The sequence below is a fragment of the Eretmochelys imbricata genome, chromosome 10 (genome assembly GCF_965152235.1).
Source record: "Eretmochelys imbricata isolate rEreImb1 chromosome 10, rEreImb1.hap1, whole genome shotgun sequence".
Taxonomy (NCBI): domain Eukaryota; kingdom Metazoa; phylum Chordata; order Testudines; family Cheloniidae; genus Eretmochelys; species Eretmochelys imbricata.
Window position 1 is genome coordinate 70,241,485 of NC_135581.1, and position 23,576 is coordinate 70,265,060.

The 23,576-nt window shown below is 46.8% G+C and overlaps 1 protein-coding gene across 1 annotated transcript in view; it reads right to left on the reverse strand.

The window, feature by feature from the left end:
- Nucleotides 1–2,975: 2,975 nt before the first annotated feature.
- ACAN (aggrecan) overlaps nt 2,976–23,576 on the reverse strand; it is a 33,849-nt gene continuing 13,248 nt past the window's right edge. Inside the window, exons 12-18 of the mRNA XM_077828190.1 lie at nt 23,020–23,133; nt 13,257–13,370; nt 9,354–9,512; nt 7,933–8,015; nt 7,295–7,439; nt 4,778–4,960; nt 2,976–3,064 (exon numbers count right to left, since the gene is read on the reverse strand). Of these exons, the coding sequence (XP_077684316.1) occupies nt 2,976–3,064; nt 4,778–4,960; nt 7,295–7,439; nt 7,933–8,015; nt 9,354–9,512; nt 13,257–13,370; nt 23,020–23,133 (887 nt within the window). The remainder of the gene's footprint in view (nt 3,065–4,777; nt 4,961–7,294; nt 7,440–7,932; nt 8,016–9,353; nt 9,513–13,256; nt 13,371–23,019; nt 23,134–23,576) is intronic.

The following is a 23,576-nucleotide window of genomic DNA, read 5'->3' on the forward strand; positions in this document are numbered from 1 at the left end:
CTCTGAACTGCATTGTCTGCCAGTGGCCCATAACTCTCCTGGCAGCAGATCAGTGTCCGCTTTCCCGATGGTTTGGAGTTTTTAAACAACCAGGAGATTTTCCAAACAAATTACTCAACACAGTACTGGTGCTTCCCTATATCGGTAAGTTAGGTGCCTTCCCATGCCCTTAAAATGCCATTTCTATTATGGGCTGCAGCTCCCCGGACTTACCCCAGCAACCCTCTGTCTCCTGGTGAAATGTGTCAGAGTTTGTCTCAGCTGTGAGCTCCCAAAGGTCCTGGTGCTCTGGATATGAGATCAGCAGCACAGGTCTAGGAACTGGGCTTCTCGTATTTGCAGTCTCGTCAGTTGTTTCTCTAATTAGGGCTAATTAATTGCCCAGGCCAGACGGGAAATGCTGAGCATTGCTGAGCTTGACAGGCTGCTGAATCATCTTTAAAGGTTAATGGGGGAACGTCTTCATGATAGGAGATTGGTATGGCTGGGCCGGTCTCAGACACTGCAGTCGGGGGAGCGCGTGACCAGGGCCTCCCAAACAATGGCCTACTGATGATGTGCTGGTGGCTGGCAGAGAGCTGACTGGGCATGTGTCTCCGCCTTGTAGTAAAAGAAGCTAGAAGTGCATTGAATACTTTGCTACTGTTAATTTTCCATGGGAGCAGCAGCTGTGGCTCCCACAGGGGTATTTGGTATGTACCCCGGGGGGTAACCCAAGTGAGCGGAGGGGAAGCCTGCAGGATCATGAATGGGAGGAGAGGGAAGAAGAGAGGCTGGCTGATTGCATATGGGAGGAAAAGTGGGATCTGTGCAATGGCATGGGGGGGAGTGGTCTCCACTAGAGAGATGCTGTGTTGTGTTGGGGAGAGGGAAGCGATAGCTGTGACTGGCTATGCCGTGCAGCTGGGGTGGGGCTTCTTTAACTCATCTGCTGCAGCTGCTGTGCCCTGAGGATGTAGGTTTTGCCCCCAGATTCCTACCTGCAGTGGTGAGTCTGGCTGAAGCTGGGGGATACCGAGACCTCGGCTGCTGCCCCCAACAAGAAGGCTGCTCCCTGCACAGTTCGCTAATAGAGAGAGGAGTTAGTACCTCCAAGAGCTCCCCCATTGCAGGGAGCAGCATGTGTGTGGAGGAGTAGTGTGATTTCCCATTGCCTGGATAAAGACAGGCCCTACTCTCCACACCTGTCCATGGAGCACCGGTCCCCAGCACTGAACTCCCTTCCCAAGCCAGAGACCCCACGGCTATAACGAGCTACAGCAGCAGATGCGGCTCCAAGGCTGGGATGGGACATTCAGGGGAGGGCTTCTGAAAGGGAGAAACCCTCTTCCCTGCTGTGCTGCATCCTAGACCTCACTGCCCTAAGCCTGATAAACGCTCCTGCTTCAGGGGAGACCAGAGAGGTTTGGAGAAGCAGCAACAACAGGAAACTTCGTCACAGTCCATTTGGGCTCAAAGGCTTATGGGATGCCCATTGCGTTCCCCCTAACAAGCACACTGCCCGGCCTGTTCAGGAAGGCACCTTTTGCTTGGGCTTTTAAGGCACATTTGTTGCTTCCACTCATATACACATTTGCCTGGGGAGGGGACCCCGGTGTGCACACTGCTCCGCCCGGCTAACACGCATCCACATGCACTCAAAGTGTTCCCACAGACAGACACCCGGGTGCCCGTGTGATGGATGCCATCGTGGCCAGCATCAGGGTACCGAACCATGGGGTGGGGGTTGGAACTTTAGAGCTAAAAGCACCAGCCTCTCCAGCATGAGCTAAAGAGCCAGGCTCTGAAGCTGGAGCCGACTCCCAGCCTGTGTAGGTAGGGCACAGAGGGGCTGCTCGACTCACACCACAGACATTTCACAAGCACACACGCACAAACATACAGTGGCACACAACCACACAGCTGCCTACACGCAGTTCACCAGGTAACAGGAAGAATAAAATACAACCGGTTTTATTGTCCAGGTTTCACAATAGCGCTGACAGCAGCAGGCACTGCCGTGTGTCAGGTTCTCATTTTAGGCACAAGACTTATAATAAAAAAAGGATTTTTTTTTGTTTTTTGGGTTTTTTTTGCTTTTTACAAAAACAAAACCCCAAAGCTCCCCTCCCAGGCTGGGTCTCCCCGCCCCTCGTCATGAGCAAAAGCGCAATTCAGGATACGCACACACAGGCTCCTACCAGCATCCTGGAGACTTTGACTAAGGCATTTAAATTACCCCTCCCACCCCCAAAAAAAGACTATTCCAATTTTTCTCTCTTTATTATCATTTCTCATCATTATCATCATCATGTTTCAAAAATATAAATAGGTGCAGGGAACCCTGGTGCCCTGCACGGTCCCCCAGAAAGAGCGCGCCATCACAGGATGGGAGCTGCTTCGCCATGCGGCCTGGGGACGGGGAGACTCGGCGGCCGGGAACCAGCGGTGGGAGAGAGGGGAGGGGCCAAAACCAAGAGGCTTCCCTCCCGCCTCGTCCCTCCATCTCACTCTAGCCCTTCCGGTCCCCCACTTTACACGCCCCTCTCATACATTCAGCAACACTTCACAGCTATTGACTGCCCCACCGCACCACCCCCTGCCGTACTGCAGGATTCTTTAAAATAAAACAAAGGTGGCGTCCACCCCAGCCATTAAATAACAGAAATAATTACATTGTTTGTGGATAAAATCAGGAAAAAATAATCTTCTTTATTATTTAACTTAACCCCCCCACCCGCCCTCTGCAACCCTCCCACCCCTTCCCCGAAGGCACGAAGGTATTCGGAACCGGACGGCTAGTCAAAACGCTGGAATCTAATTCCCTTTGCTTTGGTGCGCTGAGGTTGGTTTGTTTTTTTATATATATACACAAAGGTGGGGTTTTTTCTTTAATATATTTTTTTTCCTTATATGACAAAAAAGCAACAACAACATCAAGAAGAAGAAACTGCCTCTGCTAATATAATTTCCGTAAAAATCTCTCGCTTCCCCCTCTAACGGGTGGGTGTCTGTGCGGCTCTGCCATTGGTTCTCGACCGATTCCTTGGGCTCCTCTTGTGTAGTCTGCGTTTGTAGATGGAGGCTGTGGGAAGAGGAGGAGAAGAAAAGGCACCTTGTTACTGGGAGAAAGTTACAGAGCCCCTGCTTGTCCTTAGCTGGCTCACCCCAGGCCTCTCGTTCCCTGGAAAAACACTGCGGGGGCTGCTTGCAAGCTCTGCCTCCAGCCATTCGGGCAGCGCGTGCCCCGGCGCCAGCCCACTCGCCACCAGACAATCAGGCCTTCTCTTGCCTCTGGTGCTCTGGGACCGGAGGAATCAGTGGGGCGTTTTCAGGGCACTTTGTGACGGCCCCTGTCCCCCCCCCGCAAACACTGAATTTAAAGAGAGTCAGGTGCCTCCTGGGAGCCTGTTCAAAAGCATCCTGTTCAGAGACAACTCCGCCGCTGTCCGTCCGATATGGTCTGTATTTCTTCCCCCTCCTTGTGAGCAGACGCGCATAGAGGCAGCCAGACCAGCTCAGACCAATGGCCCAGCAAGGAAGGAGACCGCCCCTCCCAAGCACCCATAATGCACCCAAACATTTTGTTTAGGGAGGCAGGGGCTCTGGGGTCTGTCCACAGCTGTAGCACTGCTACACTGTGTGGCATTGGGCAAATCCCTTCCCCTGCCTGTGCCTCAGTCTTCCCATCTGTAAAAGGGGGATAATTCCAATTTAACCCATGGTTGCATAGCTCTTGGGCTAATCCTTCCTTGATGTTTTATGTTTCCTGCTTCTGTTCAGAGCCTCACTGCGGGAGTGGGATGCAGAGAACAAGGGCTGGGTAGACAGGCTAAGCTGAGTCTTAGAGAGCTCTCCTTTAAGGGGAGCCCCCACCATGCACCCATTCCTCACTCCTTCCCTCAGTGCCTTTAGCTCAGTTGTGGATATTGCCAAAATAAACCATATAAGCTTCTCTCCCCCCCCCCCCCCGCCCCGGCCCTGAAGTGCAAATTTCTCCCTCCTTGGGAGCCCAGGTAGATCCATTTTAGCTGCTTCTCCTCCCCTCCCCATGAGCTGTCCCCCATTTTCCTCAACAGCCGTGAGGAGCCCTGGGCTCAAAGGAGCCAGCGCATCAGGGAGTAGGGCGTTTTGACTGGGCAGAAGCTTTCAGGCTATTGGCAGCTGCACTGACTCAGAAGAGTCAAGGCTGCGTCTCCAGCTGATCCCCGTGGTCCAGACCATCCGGGAGATCTCAGATCCAATAATCCTGGTAACACACGAGCTTTAACTGAGACAAAGAACAATCTTGACTCTCTGGCACAGGGAGGGAAAGCGTCCCTTCCTACTGGCCTGAATGGCAGCAAACCTGTTCCTTCTGTGGGCGAGGTAGTGGATGGAGGACACCCCTGTCTGGGAGCCATAAGTATCTCTCTTGCTCCTGCACTTTGGCTCTCACCCATCTCACCCACCTGCTTCATGTCCCTCAAGTTGCTCCACCTAGAAAGAAATGGAGGCAGCTCCCTCCAGAAGCCATCAGTCCTACACCTGGAACAGCCAGGGAGGCTGGGGTGTGTGTCAGGCAAAGCCGCTGCTCTCCCTGGTTGGGTTGCCTCGACAGCTCTCTAGTTGCCTCCACAGCTCTCTAGTCCTGAACTCCTGAATTCAAGTCCCCGCCCCCCCCACTGTATCGTGTGGATTGTTTCCAGGAATCAGCCCATGGACTCCTACAGCTTGGCCCTGGCTGAGTGCCAGCCTGGAGTCTCAGAGGCCTGCAGGGGCCATGGTGCATAGAGTAGGAAGGAGGAACAATACGTACGATCTATGCAGCCTATCCGTGGTTCCTCCCAGTGGCCATTGGGCTGGCACCGAATCGTAGGCACGTGGCGTTGTATGTAGCCCTGGTTGCACTGGTACCGTACCATGGAGTTTATTTCATATCGGTCCTTCTTCCTACCAAAGGTCCTGGCGTTCTCTACCACAGGAGGGTCCCCACAGGCAACTGACAAAGACAAGCAAGACAGTGAGCAACTGGCAGCTCAGTGTGTGCCTGCTAGGCAATCAGCCAACGAGAGCCGCAAACCAAGCAGCTTGGGTTTAACCGTGCTGCTCAAGGGGAGCTGGCCACATTCACATACAGTCCCTGGAATAATAACCAATCAACTCTGTTTCCCTTGTGCAGTTTGTCCCAAAGGATCCCAAAGTGCTTTACAGGCTGTACATACAAGGACTGCTTCACTAACCACTGAAATGCAGCCACTTCTGGGGTGGAAAGGGGCAGCTGCATATACAGGGATCATTTCCCACCCCACCAGGAATTGGCTGAATGGCTAGTGTGCTGTTCACTGCTCCTGCGCTGCATGGGGTGAAGTATGAGCTGCTCTGTGCTGAGCCTGAGTGGCTGGGACCCTGAATGTACATTACTTGTGAAACACAGCTAAAGCATCAGCCTGTCTGAGTCACTGCAGTGATGGCAGAGGCCTCTGCACTGCAAGGCTGGTGAGCAAACCCAGCTGCAGTGCAAACAGCATGGCCATCTCCCTGCCGATGCCTTGGATCCAGACAGGAAGGGGCTTCTGCACTGGAGCTTTGTTTGGCACCTATTACATGCCAGCACTTGATGCCAGTGTTGCTAAGTGCCTGCCATCACCCGGGCCTGACTTGCTGTATTGCCACGTCCCTCAGCCAGACTTGGGGGCTACGGAGGCAGTTAACAAAGGAGAGATCGTTTCCTTTGTTTGGGGGGCTCTAGATGGAGGCACTAAATAAAAGGCAGTTAATTACAAACCAACCTCCTTTTGAGATTCTGCTGCCGTTACCACTGGCTTGGAAATTTAGTCACGGGGGATATTAAAATTCTGCGGCTGGCTGGGAAACTTAGCAACAAGGTTCCAAAGGGTTCCATCCCTCCCCTCCAGAAAGGCAGGACCACAATGAGTGTCAGGCAGGAGAAAGCTGCTGCCAGGAAGGCGTTTGTTGTTTCTGTGCCATTGGGGGGCCTGGTGGATGGGAGCGGATGGCTTGGGGGAAACTAGACTTTACTGGCTGGCTCGGAAGAGGGGCAAAAACTGTCTCCAAATGGGGGTGTGGGGGCTGATGGTAGGGGAAATGGGAGTGGTACCGCCCCCCCTGGGGCCTTGAAGTGGGAATGTTTGGGGGTTATTTCACAGGAAGATTGTGAGCTATGGAAGGGCACTTCCCACCCTCCATAAGCTTCCTGTTAATCCACTCCCTCTGCAGTCATAGAATCATAGAATCATAGACTTTAAGGTCAGAAGGGACCATTATGATCATCTAGTCTGACCCCCTGCACAACGCAGGCCACAGAATCTCATCCACGCACTCCTGTAACAAACCCCTGACCTATGTCTGAGCTACTGAAGTCCTCAAATCGTGGTTCACACCACCTCTTCAGCTTGATCCAGGGCTGGATGGGATCAATGCTTGGATACGAGACCTTCCAGGAGGACCCAGGTGTGGCAAAGAGCAGTGAGAGTGACCCAGTGGTGAGTGCTCTGGGTCAGCACTGACTCACCCCCCCACAGTGCAGTGCTAGGGAGTACTATGCTGCAGGCAGTTCTAGACAGTGCTGTGCTGAAGAGGTGGGTGGGTGTCTCAGTAGGAGGGATGGAGTCTAGTGGCCCAGCATAATGCTAGGGGGTGCGGTGCTGCTGGAAGTACCATCCTTGGGATGACGCATCAAGCCAAGGTCCTGACCATGAATGTTTATTAAAGATTTCAGGGCACTTTTTCCCAAGACTTGAGGTGTGTTCGTACTGGGGTCCTGGCCCAATTCTAATTCTGCCTCCATAAATCCTCTTTGCTGTTTCAAATCCACATAGGATATGTCTTCATTTCCTCTACTAATATCTTACACAGGTCGCTGTGCAAAAGTTAAGGTTCACGAGAAATGAGTTAAGTTTCCTGGGTTTCTGGCCAGTATTTATTTCTGTTAGAGTCAAGGGGTGACTCAAATGTGGACCACTGAGTCCTGCAGTTGCCTCGGTCAACTCCGTGGAGGGTACGTATCCCAGCCTGCAACGCTGCATCTTATCGAAGCAGAAGCCACATTGCTTTCTGGGACGAGTCATCTCCCATAGGCTGCCCATGTAAATTAAGGAGGAAAGGATCTGCAAACTGCTCTATTTGATCCACCTTACATATAGCCCTTAGCACCCAGCAAGTTGCCAGTGGGACCCTTGGTAGGGTTTGGCTGCTCTCGTGCTTGGTAGGGTTTGGCTGCAAAGTTTGGCTGCTCTCGTGCTATCGGTTTAATAGCTGTAGCCTAAGCCTGGACAAACACCCCAACCCAGAAATGAGTAGCATCAGGACTCACCTGTTCCTTTCTTGCACGTGAAAGGGAGGTGATAGTTGCATGGGACGTCATTCCACTCGCCTTGCTCGTGCCAGATCATCACCACACAATCCTCTCCTGCCGCAAAGAAGTTGTCGGGCTGGCTGGGCCGCCAGTTCTCATATTGCTGTGAAGAGATAAGAAGCCCTTCCTCTAAGTTATGAAGACACTTGCTTTGTTCTCTTCAGCTCTCCCTTTCCCCTTGCTTCTTCTCTCTCCCTTTCGGCTCTTTTCCTTCTGCTTTTGTTCATTCACTCTCCCTTGCTTCTGTTTTTCTGACTGGTTCTCTCTCTTCCTCCTGGGTCTGTCCCTCTCATCAATGGAAATCATGTATTTTTATTATCTGTATTATGGTAGTGCCTATGAGCCCATTGTTTTAGACACTGTACAAACAGAGAACAAAATGACGGTCCCTCCTGACCCCAAAATAGCTTATGGCTGGCTCCACTCAGCGCTTGTCCCACTGTTCACACCAATGGCTCTAGGGTTCTGTCCCCAGGCAGCAGCTTCATGTCCTGACACAGCACAAAAAGTCAAAGCTTGCATGGAAGCGGGTGGTTCTTTCCTGAAATGACTCTCAGTGAAGAAACAAGACCCCCCTACCCCTGCACACAACTCACGAGGGAATTTCCATCGGACCAGCGGAAGTCGTGTTCGATAGCCCTGTCACTGAGTCCAATCCACTGGTAATCCTGGGCGTAGTCTGAAAAAGAAAAACAGGGAGAGACGGGTAAGAAATGGGAAAAGGAGTCCCTCCATCACTCACCTCTCCCATGCTAGTCCAGGCGACACCAAAGGGCTCTGCCAAGGATCTGAACACTATAGCTACATGGTCTATATCTGGACCACATCAAGGGTTGCTTGACAAGGGGTAGTTCTGATTGAGGAAGCCAGATTGGTTAAAGGTGAGGTGGATAAATCTCCTTCAGTTAGGAAGTGAGAGCGTCTAAGCTGGCAATGCTCTGGAATGTCACTGTAAAGGTGGCTCCAGTTTGCCAAATTCGTCCCATGACTGTCTGCTGTTCCCATGCCAGCGGCTGCCATGCGGCTACTACGGTTGGAGGTGTTAGTCCTCATGTGGGCGAAGGGTCGTTCTTCCTCTGCGGTCCACCAGCCCTTCAGAGCGAGGCCACAGAGAGGGAGGCCACAGCACAAAGGGAATGGTTTAATCTTGATGCCTCAACACAAGACCAATTGGGCCACTTTTTTCACATGCCTGCAGGCACCCACGCCTCCCCAACTCACTAATGGGGGTGAGGGAATTGCAGACTGGCATTCAGATTCATTTAAAGGGACAAACGGGTGGTGTCAGCAGAAGGCATGTTCCCAGGAACCCCGGACAAGGCTGTGGAACACAGCAGAAGCTTCACCTGTCCTAATCCCCTTAGACTGAACCTTGGTCGAACAGGGTCCTGCTCCCCTACCCAGCTGCCTGAGGATCCCACTCCAACCGGATCCATGGTGTGTGCTCTCGTCTCTGAACACAGGGGGCAGGGAACACAGCTCCTCCGCCCCTGGAAAAATGGGAGAGGTACTCCCCCCTCTCCTGAAGTGTCCAGACTCCTCCAGCGCTTCCTCCTCCTAGCCGCTGCGGCGAAACCCACTCCCGCTCTGGGTTGGAGCTATCTGGAGCTGCTGCCTGACCTGGGCGGCTGTCTCACTGGCTCCAGTGTAAGGAAGATGTTGCTCCCACCCCAGCTCACTCCCAGGCCTTGCTATTTCTACCCAGACTGGAGAGGGGGGTGGCAGAACAGTCAGGGCTGCCACCCATCCTGCTCTGGGCAGCCCCATGGACCAGCCCTGCAGAGTCTCCTGCAGCCAGCAGGGCTTTTCCCTGCCTTTCCTCCTCTTAGTAGCCAGGGGCACAGTGGCACCAGTGCTGAGGGTAGAGGGAGACTGGCTCCCCTTGGCTCCTTCTGTTGGCTGGTGTGGGCTGCTCCCCACATGCTCTGCCCCACCTCGGCCCACCCCCACCCCTAAATGGACAGATTGATCTGTGCCCAGCCACTCTCAGATCCTGGCCATTACCCCCAGCACTCACTGTTTACAAACTCTTGTTCTTCTGGAGTGATGATACTGCTCAGGTGGGACTGATGTTCCCGGCACCGGGTCTCAGCTTCCACCCACGTCTCTCTCTCTTCAAAGTGCTTGTAACAATGGCCCTGGAACTTGGTCCAGCCCTCGTCACAGTCCTCCAGGTCTGAAACACACAAGAAAGGAATGAAAGGGAACCGCATGCCTGAGGGCAGTGTGCCAACCAACTCACCTCTTGGCTGCCCAAGCATTCATGGAACAAAAATACAACACATGGTTACACCCACGAAAGAATAAACTTTGATATTTTTGTATGTTACATCCACGGGAAAATGATCAGAAGGCAACCAAGGAATAGTTTATGGAGGGGAAGTAGGTTAAAGGCCCTGCAATTTACATGGTGATAGGCACTTTTGAAAAATCTAACAGACAGATTCCTGAACATTTCAAACTCCAAGTCAGGTTCTGAGACTCTGGCTTTGAGAAATAGCCCCAAACAACACCACTTTCCCCCCCTCCCACCCCCCCAGAGTTGTCCTGCTGATTTTGCTCGCCTTGGAGAACAGCTTTCACCTTTAAAACCTGCATTTTACTCCCCACAATCAGTGCTAATGCATCAGAGATGGGAGGGAAGGGCAGGAGAGGTCAGAGTTTAGATTCAGTTGGCTACATCATTATTCTGAGCCTTCTCAAATGAAAAAAGCAACCTGGTGAGATCACAGAAAAGGGAGGCAGGGCAGGACTTACCATATGGGAGACAGAAAAAAAAACTTAAAGAAAATATTTTTAAAAAGGAGTAGAAAAAAAGCAAAAATCTGTTGCCTGCTTTAAGTGGTTATTGCTGGTGATTATTGAGAAATGCCATCAAAGCAAATTAAAGGCACAAAATATTTGACGGGCTCTATATTATGGTTGGGGCCAGAGCTTGAAAGGGAAAGCCTTTAAAAGGGAAGTTAGCTCCTATCCTCTTCCCTGCAGAGAAATTAACCAGTTTAATTTATTTTAACAAGGGGGATTGTTTCTTTTGAACTGAAGCTCTAGTCCAGTGTGGAGAGGATGTGTATGGGAGATTCTCCTCAGGTCATACAAGGAATAGACACGCAGGAAAGGGCATTAGCTGGTAGATGAGTCCTACATTAGGAAATGTGGGCACTGGAAATGAATACTTGGGGCCACAGAAACTCTGGCAACTGACTCACAGGCCACAGGGACTATGAGACTAGCTGTGCGGGCCTTGGGGACATAAGAGAAAAGGTAAGCAAGGGATGTAAGACAGGAAATACAGAGAAGTAGAACGCAGTCTTTTTAAAAAATGGAAAAGGGTAGAGCAGATGCAAAGGAATAAACAAAAGATGGCACTTTGGGGAATCTTTTGTTCTCTGCCATCAACAAAGTCATACCAATACCTTCTTTTTGTAAACCAAAAGGAAACAGGGACAGATACAGAAATGACAACAGTTGGGGCAGATACTATTATGATGATAAAACCATCTCCTCGAGATAGACCCTTGCATTGCAAGCAGTCGCACTCAAACGATGGAATTACTATGTCTTTTGGGCTTGAATGTACTATGTCCCATCATCTCTTATCTCCTCCTCCACTGACTAGCACCTAGAGTCAGAACAGCCAAGACAAGATACAAAGTCAGAGAGGAACTGTCACTGTGAGGCAGATGAGATATGATGAGCCTATAGATGAGGAAGAGGAGCACTGGTGTGGAAGGAAGATCTAGTGGTGACAAGATGGAGATTTATTTAGTAGCAGCCTTTCAGTGGCAGAGAGAGTTCTTCCATCTATCATCCTTTCTCAGCTCCTTGTTGCCTAGGGTGGTGGGATTTCATTATTCCTTTTGGCCACTCAGCAAATGTCCCTCTAACCCCATGCAGGGCAGATGTTTTATATTCCACTTTCATGAAAAAACCTCTCACCTTGGCTATTGTCCACCTTTGCATTCCAGAGTACCCCATCTCCCTTTAACTCATCAATTCCTCTTACTCCATTCCTGTGAAGCTCTTCAACCAGGGGTACACACAAACCCCATGCAGACTTCAATGTCTGACCCTCCAAAGACTGGCTAGTTGGTGGGTCCTTTGAATTCTCTTTTTCTGCCTTCTTCCTCTACAGACCAAGCAGACCATCTCTGCTGAACCAACCTTAGGGAGCAGGAGCTGTGAGAGCACTCACAAACCTGGATCTTCTCCACCACATCTCCGAGAGCAGGGGAGGGAGTATGTAACGTGCCTTTCGAAGTCTCTTTTTCTGGTGGCTTATGTCACACCCCCTTTATAGACTATCACAACCACTGAGTTGGGATGGAACACAATGCACAGTCTCAGTAGGACATTCTAACAGAAAATGCAAGGCTTTCCTATATAGCAGTTACCTATGCAAAAATGTGGAGAGCAGTTGCAGGTAAAATCTAATCCCATGAAGTGGCACTCTCTCCAGGCTTTAGAAGCATTTAAGAATGACTGACTGGTGTGTATGGCACAGAAGAGCTCGTCTAAAATGCTAGAGCTCATGATGTTCTTAGGGAATCAAATAAGTTAGAGAAGGGAAAGTAGATCATACATTCTACCTTGGGGGTAATGTTGGGCATTAAAGGGGGCTTTTTCACTGATATTTAGAGCAGTAGGCTGCTCTCATATGTCCCAGGGTAATCCAGGGTAAAGATACCCCTTGATGTCAAGGTCCCATTAATAGATGCACTGTTATGAAGAGAAGAGATTAAACTAGGTTTGGGTCAAACATTGGAGTGGTGTTTCAATACAGCCGTTAGGCGGAATACTCCCTATTATAGGAGGTCTCTTGCCTCTTCTCAGGCGAGGCTCCTCTAGCAGAGCAGCAGGAGGTGCTAAAGGTCAGGACTGAGGTACACTGGAAGAGGTAAGTGAAGGAAGCTTGCATGGTGCCTGCTCACAAGCGCAGCCATTCCTATCAGTTCCTCTCCTTTCATGAGCTCTTCCACACACTCATATTAAAAGGAGAAAGAGAGATGCAGAGAAAGAGAGAGGGAAGATCAAATGCTCTTTCCTATTGCCCATTTGAAGGTGAACAGGTAGTACTTTTCAACCTGCTTCTCCCTGGCCTTGCAGAGCAATGCAGGAACATTTTTCCTCCTTGAGAAACGGACAGAAAATCAGGCTTTCAGGGACTTGCAGTAAAACAAAATCTTCCTTTGTTTTCTCCCCCAAACCAAACGGCATTTGTGCACACAAGAAAGTGTCACTCTGATAGAAAATCAGGATATTTCAGTTTCCCTCTCTGTGACTCACACTGCTTGCCATTGTCGCCATGAAAGTCACATTCACTCGAGGAAACGACACAAAGGTCAGGTGGAGACGGAGAAGAGTCACAGGAGTGAATGAAAGCCCTTCATGGGTGAATCCGCACAAAATGAAACACGGTCATTTCACATGGCTCAGTTCATGCATCTTTCACTGAAATCACAGAGGAGCAGAGAAGGTTCACATGCCATGAAGATGTACCTGGGACAGTGTCCGATTATTACAGGTGGATTGGAAGGGTTTTCTTTGGTCCAAAAGCATATTTGTGCTTATGTCAAACAGTATCACACTATCACGTCCTTTATGCAATTTTACAAGAGAAAACTACAACAAAGAGAATAATTTCCCTTTCTAAGAAGCCAAGGAGACACCAGGTTCCCTAGGAGCTCTAAAGCTCCCATTGTCTCCTAGAAGTTAAGAGAAATTTCCCAGAGAAACAAGATGTTGTGATCAAAAAACAATAATCACTTGTAAGCAAACAGCGTAATCTTTTGCCCAGTAAGACGCATTTTTTCTGCTGTTAGGAGTTAGCTTTTTGAGATGAGGGCGGGATTGGTGGGGTTAAGTTTTTTTGGGGGAGTGCAGCTGTTAGTAAAATTAGCTGAAGCCAGGTAGGCCGTACCGATCTCACACAGGTCCCCTCCGTAGCTGGGAAGGCATAAGCATTTGAAAGAGTCGATGCCATCAGCGCAGGTAGCTCCATTCAGACAGGGGCTTGAGTGGCACTCATCAATGTCTGCAAGAAATCAAGGGCTGCCATTAGGACTCCGGGCAGGGAACTCCACCAACAGGAGAACTTGTTTCTTTGCTTGTTCAGGAGGGAGCGTCCATGGTTTTGGGAGCGCTCGAGAGTGGGTTACGGGTTTCTTTTAAGAACTACTGCTGCTGCTACTGTTGAAGAAATGAAAGCAAAAAGCCCAACCCACCCTAGGAAGCTGACATCATTTTCCACTCAAATTTCTGTCACTTGATCACTGGACAACACTATGGTGATATCAGGGCAACATCAGCAGAGGTCGGAGGGATGCCTTTCAGAGTATCCTGCTCAGTATCTTTGGATATCTGTTGTGTCTCTTCCTTGTCCATCTTTGCTGCCTAACTTGACCAAATGTGCAAACTTGTGGCTGTGTCAGCCTCCATCAGCTAAAGTCTAAAAGACAGACGTGGGGCTTCTCTTAAGTAAGAGGAACATCTCAAACACAGCGTCATATCTTCCCTCTCCCTCCTTGGCTTCTCATTTTTGACTTTTTCTAACCATAGTCCAGATGTCATGCTTCAGCCTGAGCTCCCAGGGCTAAATCCTCACCTGTTCCAGAGCACAGCTGCTAGTGAGGGGGCTAGCATAAAGCCAGCTGTGCCAGCTTGACACCAGTCAAGGATTTCCCCACACTGTGTGAACTGCTGGCTGCCCATTTAGGACAGTTTTATGGACTCTTTGTACTGCTCCATTGATACAAAGAGCCCTTTGGGTGGGTCCAGATTTGGCCCCAAGTCTTCTGTCTCCCAGTCTGTCAGTTATCCCAACATGGACAGTACATGTCATCACTGTAATGGCATGCCTAGCTCTCACCAGTTCGGGAAGGGAAAGGAAGGGAAGCGGCTTGGATTAATTGGGTATCATGCTCAGAATGAGACCAAAATGGACAGTTTGTATCTAATATGTCACAAAATCCATCCTTCTACATTTTTTTCTTAACATCTCTCCAGTATGAGACTTAATCCTATTCCTCAGTGAGTCTTGAAACCAGAAGGAAGAAATACGTTAATTAGAATGAAAAGACGGCAGAGATGAAGTCAGTGCAAGAAACCATAGACAAGCTCCAAAGAGTGAGAATGTAACTGTGCCCAAATACCTACAGAAAGGGTTGTAGACAAAAAATAGTAGTCACTGGTTAGCTCCTTTAGTGAGACTTTTCTTCTTTCTTTCAAAGTCTTGCTTCTCAGACTCTGACGTCCTGGAAAGTCTTAAAGATGCTGACTTTAACAGAAGTCATCTGGCTGATACCTCACACTGCACTTCAGTGCTAGAGAGTTAGTGGGAAAGCAGACTCAGAGAAGATGAATCAGAGAAGGACGTGGACATGGCCATAATGAAGCAGAACAACAATCCATCCAGTTCAATATTCTGTCTTCTGCCTCATTGGATCAGACTAACAGTCTGTCTAGTCCAGTACCCTCTCTCCAGCTATACCAGAGCAAAGCAGTGATCCACCTAATCAAGTTCCCTCTCTTCAGCCATAAGAAAACAGACAAGTGTTTTACCTTGTCTATCTGTCTAGTCACCCACAGTGACCCATGCCAGATGCTTCAGAGAAAAGTGTAAACTCCTATAGCACATCAAATTGTAAAGTATTAAATGATGGGGGAAAGTCTTCCTTGCAGCAGCTTGTAGTCAGCTTGCACTTTGAAGCATGAGGATTGAGAGCCCTTGTTATTTATATTCTAATTTGTGTCCCCAAAGGTATTGCAAATATTCCCCAAATGGCTTATCAACCACTTAAACCAGCTTTGCACTTGGATCTTCATGAGTGCAGGGTCTGCTTCTACATTAAAATACTAATTAATGTTTTCTGAGCTATTCTTTTTAGTGTAATGGGAGGGAAATGAAATGCCCAGCTTTCATCAATGCTAATAAGCATTTTGGGACTTTCCAGAACAAAAAGGGAATTATTGACCTAGTAGAAAAGAATGGATGAGTCAGGTTGATTACTACTTATCTGCTCACGTCTTTGGAACTTAGAAGATTTAAAACACAAAAGGGAAACTGAAATGTGTTGAGAGGAGATTAAAATCCCAGTACACACCAGGTTCCCCAGCAACAGTAGCAGCAGAAGTTGATGCCATTCACAGTGGTCTCCACCTGAACAAGTAAGGAAAGATTCTCCTTTGTCCATTAGCTTCTATTAAGTGGAAAGCACGCTGTAGAAATGGAAATAAAGCATGTACAGGAGCTAAAGCAGAATGTTTAGCAGGGAATAATGGGTTCTTCATTTGTCTTCAGTGACAGGGACTAACATTTTATGTGCCCAAGGTCTCTTTCAGATGCAGATGATCTGCAGTGGTCCCACCTACTCAGGCCCTGGAGGAAGAAGGCAGCAAATACACACGCAGGCTAGCGCACTGCATCAAATCAGGAAATAACATTAGAATGGAACTTGCTTTTGTGCTTGTATATATTATGAACTGTACATATTATATATACTATATGGATACTCAATATATATACCCCATATATAGACACACAGGGTACATTTTAACAGTGTTGTAAAAATAACGCAAGGAAATACAGAAATACTTTTTGAAATGCATGCTGCAAATATTTTGAAACACATGAGGATAATAAATATCAAACTAGCCATTTGGCCTGTTAACTCTTTGGGGCAGGGACTGTGCCTTCCTCTGTATTTAGAAAGCACCTGGTCTCAGCAGTTACTGGTAAATTCAGAGTCTCACACATGTCAAGACATATGGAGTTGGTGTGGCCGATTCTCCATTCACCCTGTAGTACTTGGTCTTAGAGATTTTTCAGAACAATAAATAATATCACCGGCTAGCATCACTCATGATATAGTTCCTAGATACACTAGAGAATGGAACTATGATATTGCACACGAGCTCTGGGCTTGGGGCTTTACATGAAAAGGAAACTTCAGTAAAAGAAATTTAAATCACCCATTTACTTAATGCTTGACATTTTTTGTTATCCCTTTAGTTGCTACAAGCACATATTACACATCCACAGTCTTGCTCACCATTCAACCCTGCACAACAGAGACTCTCAGAGGTGAGGTGAGGATGCAAGGACCCTTCAGCAGCTGGCAGCTGTCACGTATCTTAACACTGAAGGAATTTGCAAAGCCACTGTTATTGGATATTTGTTATTTTATGTAAATTTTCCTAAAAATGCATGTTTGTCTTCTCACGACTCCCTTGCTGGTCCCCCTCAAATAGCTTCTCTACCAGGATAGGAAGAAAAGATTATTATTATTATTTAAGTGCTAACAATGTACGTGGGGCAGTACAAGACAGAATGAGACAACCCCTGCTTTGAAGAGCTTCCAGTCTAAGAGAAAGACACAGAAGACAGAATGCAATGGGGAGCCGAGAACAGGGAGCACATTTAAAACATTAACTCACTTCTGGAGGGCATCACGGAAATAAGGGGTCTTTAGAAGATGATTTATACTCACCGTGGTATCATAGAACGTTCAAAAAGACCATTCAAATGTCTTGTCACAACATGGGTTTTCTAGCTGATGTATTCTTAAAGGGACTAGCGTTTTAAGCCTCACTTTAAAAAAAATGTTTTCATGATTTAAAAAAAAAAATGAAAACAGGGTGTCCTATTTAATAAATGTCAACTGTTGGTTGATGAAAGCAGAGAGGTAGCCGGATTACTCTGGAAGCTTCATTTAGGCAAACACAAAATAGCTTCACCAGCTTGTTATTCCCTTCCTAAGCTCTAATGTTCCCAGGTATGTATTGAATTTACTCACTCCTACTCTGTTCAAGTAGTGTACAACTAGATCTTCCCATGCACTCTTGCAAACTTAAACACAATAACACTGTTCTAGAACATGAGAAACTGGAAGAGAAACCATTTATAAACAAACATGAAACTGACCATTTTACTATCATTGCAAACATGAACAAACAGCATCAGTGATGAAAAATACATTAGAGTTTCAGAACTGTTTCCCTTTTAATTATCTAAAATGTTATTGGCAGTAACAGTGGTACAGACTTTTTAAAGATACAATACATGTGTTTTATTAAAAAGGCAACTTAGATCACTGATAGATTTGAATACTGATTAAACAAGTTTAGTTTTGTGTTTAAAATATTCACTAAGGAGGAACAGCATGCAAGCAGCAAGGATATGAAACACCACTCTAACATAGAAAAATTCCTACAGTTTTCTTGGGAATGACAGTAATCTGTTTGGAAATACAATCTGGCATCCAAAATCCTGACTCCATTCTACAGCTTGAAAAGCAACACATTTTCAAAGTGTACAACAGCCCCCACACTGACCTGCTTTTATGGGGTTTCCTGGTGTGTATGAACCACTAAATAGAGACTCAAAAGACCAACTAAACAATATTTTTTTAGAGAGCCAAGAAAATCTTGCCAGAAATCATAGCTTCTGGTTTCCAGGAATTCCTGGGAATATTATGACAGGTTTCAGGGTAACAGCCGTGTTAGTCTGTATTCACAAAAAGAAAAGGAGTACTTGTGGCACCTTAGAGACTAACCAATTTATTTGAGCATGAGCTTTCGTGAGCTACAGCTCACTTCATCGAACGCATACCGTGGAAATAGACTTGGAAGGGGGAGCATCTTATCGGCGGGTGCGACCCTGTCTGTACCCGGTGGACAATCAGATTAGTTCGTCCAGGCTGGTTGGAAAACAGCTGTCAGTACGGATGCAGCACCCCAACTTCTCAGTGAGACGTGACTCTCATCATATTCACATGGTACTTCCATGGTATGCATCCGATGAAGTGAGCTATAGCTCACGAAAACTTATGCTCAAATAAATTGGTTAGTCTCTAAGGTGCCACAAGTCCTCCTTTTCTTTTTGGGAATATTATGAACATTGATCTGGTGGGTTAAGCAGGGAAGAAGATCCCAAAGCCAGTAAGGTGGCATCTAAAAGATAACTCCATTCACACATTACCTCTGTTGCCAGATCCTGATCAAAGTGGAAAAGAAGCAGCTGGAGAAAACAATTCTTTTAGATGTGAGAGATAAGTAATGGCTCTTGGCAATAGTACAACTGAGTAGTGACTTGGCAGCAGATGGAAAGAGTCTAATTTCTCTGATTTAAGCCATAGAAAAATATATAAAAAAATGAAATTTAAGCCTCAGGATACAGAGGAGGAGAAAATAACCTGCCACAACATAGAAAATACTCTATTAAACTACAAAGCTCAGACACTTATCAGGAAACATGTTTATTTTGTGGTTCTCCCTCTCAGTGCTATGTTTACAAGTGATGACTTGATTGCAAGCACTGAGAGCTCAGGAATCTCGGGAATCCTTGGCTCCACAATATTATATGTAAAAGAAAACTCACTTTATCTGTACAACAGGCCATTATTTTAAGTTGTATCCTCAGAGCTGGTTTTCCATAAGCAAATAAGCCTTTGACTTAATGTCATAAAACAGCCAACAGACACCAAATAACTGGATTGGCCAGTAAAGACATCTGCCAGATCTCAGCTGGAACTTGTTAGAGCTACCTTACCCTCCTTCATAGCCTGACTCTCCCATTAAATAGAATTGTATGAATCACTTGTGTGATTTTTTTAAAAAGGTTTTTCTTCTACTGCTTTCTTTTAATCAATAAAATATATCCTTCAGGCCATAAAGAAGCATTTCACCCATTAGGACTCCTTCAAAATCACCTAATACACTTCAGCTGTTTTGGCTGGATGGGCAGCAGATCCAGAGAGATGCAAATCTTTTGGTAAATTGCTGACATTTCAGCAAATGTCAGTTTTTTCCTTGACCTGACTGAAGTCTTTAAAACCATCAGCTAGTTCAAAAGATGTAAACCACAGCTTTTTCACTGAAATGCCAGTACAGTATTTTTGCTAATACTTGTGTGCCCTCCAATTTTGCCAATTGTAACAGGCTTCTGCACACAGTTGGCAAGAGTCTGGATGAAGAGACCAGTTATGTGAACAAGACTTCAAATTTGCAGGGCTGCCCAGAGGATTCACGGGGTCTGGGGTCTTCAGCTGGGCGGGGGGGTGTCCTTCTGCTCTGGGTCTTTGGGGCACTTCGCCAAGACATGGAGCAGAAGGACCCCCTGCTGCCGAATTGCCACTGAAAACTCTCATGGGGGGCCCCTGTGGGGCTCGGGGCCTGGGGCAAATTGCCCCACTTGCCCCCCCCGGGTCATCCTGCAAATTTGAGGCTCTTGTGGGGCCCTAATTCTGAGGGCAATAACAGATTGCTGACAACTGACATGCCCACATGGACCTGAGCATTCCTTGGCTAGAAGCCTGGAAAATGCCAGCATCCAAGGGTTAACCTTCAATCCACTGGCTGACACAACTCCGACTTTGGCTTCTGGCATTGATATCTTGGGGGAATCATATGGTATGGTAGAGGAGAGAAATTTTCATTTTTAAAAAAACTGATCACTGAATCCACTTGAAAACCTCACCAAAGTAGGCATAGTAGGAATTTGTATGAAAAACTAGCACTAAAGGCCCACTTCAGCTGGGTCTTTGCTTTGGGCTACTTCTTGCAAGATGAACTAGATTCCATTCTGCTTTATTATTAATTATCTTTTTTGATTATTCTTCTGGCACCAACCAATGTTCAGCACAGCACCAGACACAGCTATCAAGACAGTGCGTGTCCCAAAGAGCTCACTTTCTAGATTAGGAAGACAAGATGCACCAGGAGAACCAGAAGAAGGAGGCAGCATAGGTCCATTATTAAATACTATTTTTGCTCTCAATATGCAGATTCTCCCTTTCATTTCTCTAGCATCTCTCATCTCAAAGGATCCCAAAGCACTTTGAATACTATCTTTATAGAAGAATTGGGCTAACATTGCAAAATAATCTTTGTGAATATTTGTTCCATCTTAAAAAAATCACTTTGTTTACACATTTAGCTCTTATTTCTAGATTAAATTCACCCTTTTGTGGAAGTCTAGTACAAGGACCAGGCATCCCTTAAGTTCGGCTCTGAAATAGGACTTGTGTGGGCTCTTTGCCCACTGGTGAATTTCACTCTCCATGAATATGTTCGCAAATGAGCTTTACTAGCCTAAAAGGCACATTTTCTGCTTGAATGCTGGAATAGTCACTGAACACAGATTCTAAATCACATCTCTCCCTGCAGCACAGTGCACCTAGAACTGTGCTGGGGTACCATGGTCAATACTTACTCATAAGGAGGAGTGCCCCCTACAGAATCACCCACACCACTCCCTGCAGCATGGGCCCCCTGCTACCATGCTGAGGTACTCAGGTGAGTCCTGAATAGTCCTCTCAGTGACAGTGTAGAGAACAAGTGCAAGTGGGATATTGGAATCCTTTGATTTCACTGATTCATGAGCAAAGGGAAGAGACTACAACTCAAATGAGAAGGAGAGTCCAGTGAGTCATGTAGCCTCCACAATACTGAAGCTTCATGAAGATAGAGGCTGGCTCCTGTCACCTGTTCTCCATCTTTATGTATTAAGAAGTGACAAGGCTCTGATTTCAGGGCTTGGTCCTTCATATCTGAACTATATCTCAAGTCATGCTGGTAACCTTGCAAACATGGAAAGACTGCCGTTTGATTGGCTACCGAAGGTATGGGCGGGGTTTGAAGTGACGATCACATGCACAGGATACACCATCAAAGAAAGTACCAGACAAAATAAAAATTTTATTAGTAAGACAAAAGAGAAGGAAGTGGGGAGAGAGCAAGAGAGCACTGATGTATCAGAAATATAACAAGTTTGATGGCCAACTGAGACCTCATAGACATAATGATCCTTTGTATCACTATAGCATCATCCACCTGAGGTTATCAATTGAATTATGAACAGAAATGAATTAAACCTCGCAACCTACCTCAGAGGCAGGTAATTATTAACATCTCTATTTAGATGCAAAAAGTGAAGCACAGAAACGTAAAGTGATTTACCCAAGACTCTTCTGTGATTCAGTGGCAGGTATGGAATTAGAGCCCAGCTCTCTGCTCCAGCCAGTAGAAGCGCTGCTTCCAAAAAAAGCCCCTGCCTAACCCAAAGCAGTATGCATTAGTGGTTTAATTGAGTTAAAGTAAATTGAGAAAGTAGTTCTGGGGGCTATGATGATGGTGGTGTTTTTTTTTAACTAGAAATGACTGAGCAAGTCTGGTTGCATTCATAGATTGTACCATATATAAGCAAATATATATGAAGGCAAAATTTCAAAAAACTTTAGAGGCACAATTAAGCACATAAAATATACACACAAATGCAGACCTAAAGTTTCTTAAAAAGAGGCCCATATTTTATACAGCGTGCATGTCCATCCTTGCATATTGCAACCTTGACTTGGGCTAGCACAGGTTACATTCTGGTTCGGTATCAAAGTGAAACTGAGCCAGGAATGGGAAGTGCCAAGGAATTCCATGTTATCCTTGACTTAGTTCTCCGCACCCTGACAGGCAGCAATAGCCAGATAAGTGGTCGCGGTGGAAGAAAATTCCTGGTTAATTGCTAAGGGAAGACTTTTTCACAGTAACATCAGGTTAGGCAGTTTACACCCTCACTGTTTGAATAATATTGAGCTGGTTGTCAGCCATGAAAGACACATGCTCTTTTCACAATCTTAAGTACCGTCACAATTTATACGTACGCCAGTGAATGAGCCCACCAATCCACAGATTGAAAGTGGAGTGAAACAGACATGTGCCAAAAGAGCCAATAAAAAATACGAGTTAATTTGATTTAGACGTCATCTCATGTGCATCATCCGATACAGCCAGTTCCAGCAAACAGAGGCACAAGACCCAATACATCAAGCAGAACCTCAGTTCATGTCTCCTCCTTTAAAGCTTTGAAGAAATATATTTTCTTTCATTCCCAGTGCATAGTTGGGCCTGACAAACTGATGCAAAGTGCCTTGCACCTTGGATGGGGATGAATGTCCACCAAAAGGTCTCTTTTGGGTATGACAATTCCTAGCTGCCATAGACAGTGAAGTGACAGCTGGATTCTGGTGGCAGAAGGGCACCCACGCTAAGTAAAGGGAGGTGAGGTGTTGTCTGCCAACAGTTGCCAAGGGACAATATGGAGGACTAGGAATGTGGTTTGGCATGTGCACATACTGCCTCCAGCAGGTGCAGTTCAGAGAGCAGAAAATTCTGATTTTCTTGCTGGCTTGTTTTTGACCTTTGGAATCCCTTGAATGCCACAGAAGAAGCCAGGAGGTCCACAATAGCAGACCTACTGCACCATAACAAACATCATGAAACACAAGGCATCCATCCATTAGTACATATAGCTCCTAATGCTCTGGATATAGGGGTATATATACATAGGTCAGGATAGGGGATAAGGAAATAGGACAGTGGAGAATATCCCATGCTACAGTGCTTCTCTGCCTCTTCCTCTCACCCCCTCAATTGCCAGGATGAAATTCTCCTATTGATCCAGAGTGGAAGGAGTAGCTGCCTTCTCTAGGGCTTCAGGAGAAGAACAGAGCTTCCCTGTTTTCTCTGGGCTGGAGCAACATTTAGCAATGATGGTGAAAGGAAAGTGAACTCCTCCTGGTTTCCCCCAGATATGCTGTGCTCATGGTCATATCCACAGCAGCACTCATTTTAGGTTAAAAAATATTCTCGAGTTGCTGCACATCCCCACCAAAACAGAGGCCAGAGCTTACCTATATCACAGCGGTCCCCCATGTACCCAGGCGGGCACAAGCAGGTGATGTTTCCATCTCTTTCCTGGCAGGTTCCCGCTCCACAGGGCTTCTCATCACATGTCTTGGGTATAACTGTAACTCCCAAGAGAGAGGGATATCAGCCAAATTATACTGATGCCTTTTGCTGTTATGCAGTATGACTACAGATGCTGCATAAGGGGGAGATACCTGCCGTCCATGGCTCAGTGCTGCTTCACTCTCTACTTGCCATGTTACTCGGCAGTTCTCTTTGGTTTAAGTCTACTTTAGTTTGACTCCACTGCCACACAAGGTCAGAGTCAAATAATGGGGATGGAGGAGGGCTGGATAATTGTGTGGCCAATAATAGCACTGATAGTTATGCTTGTTAAGATAAAAGCAGTTGGATATTTTGTGTTTCAGGGCATAACCTGATTGCTGCAGGTGTGAGAAAAGAACAACCCCTCACATTCCCTTCATGTGCAGAGCTGCACAACTTAGCCAGGTGCATTATGATTGTTCCATCATTTATCAGCCACTGTGAGAGGCAGGATAGT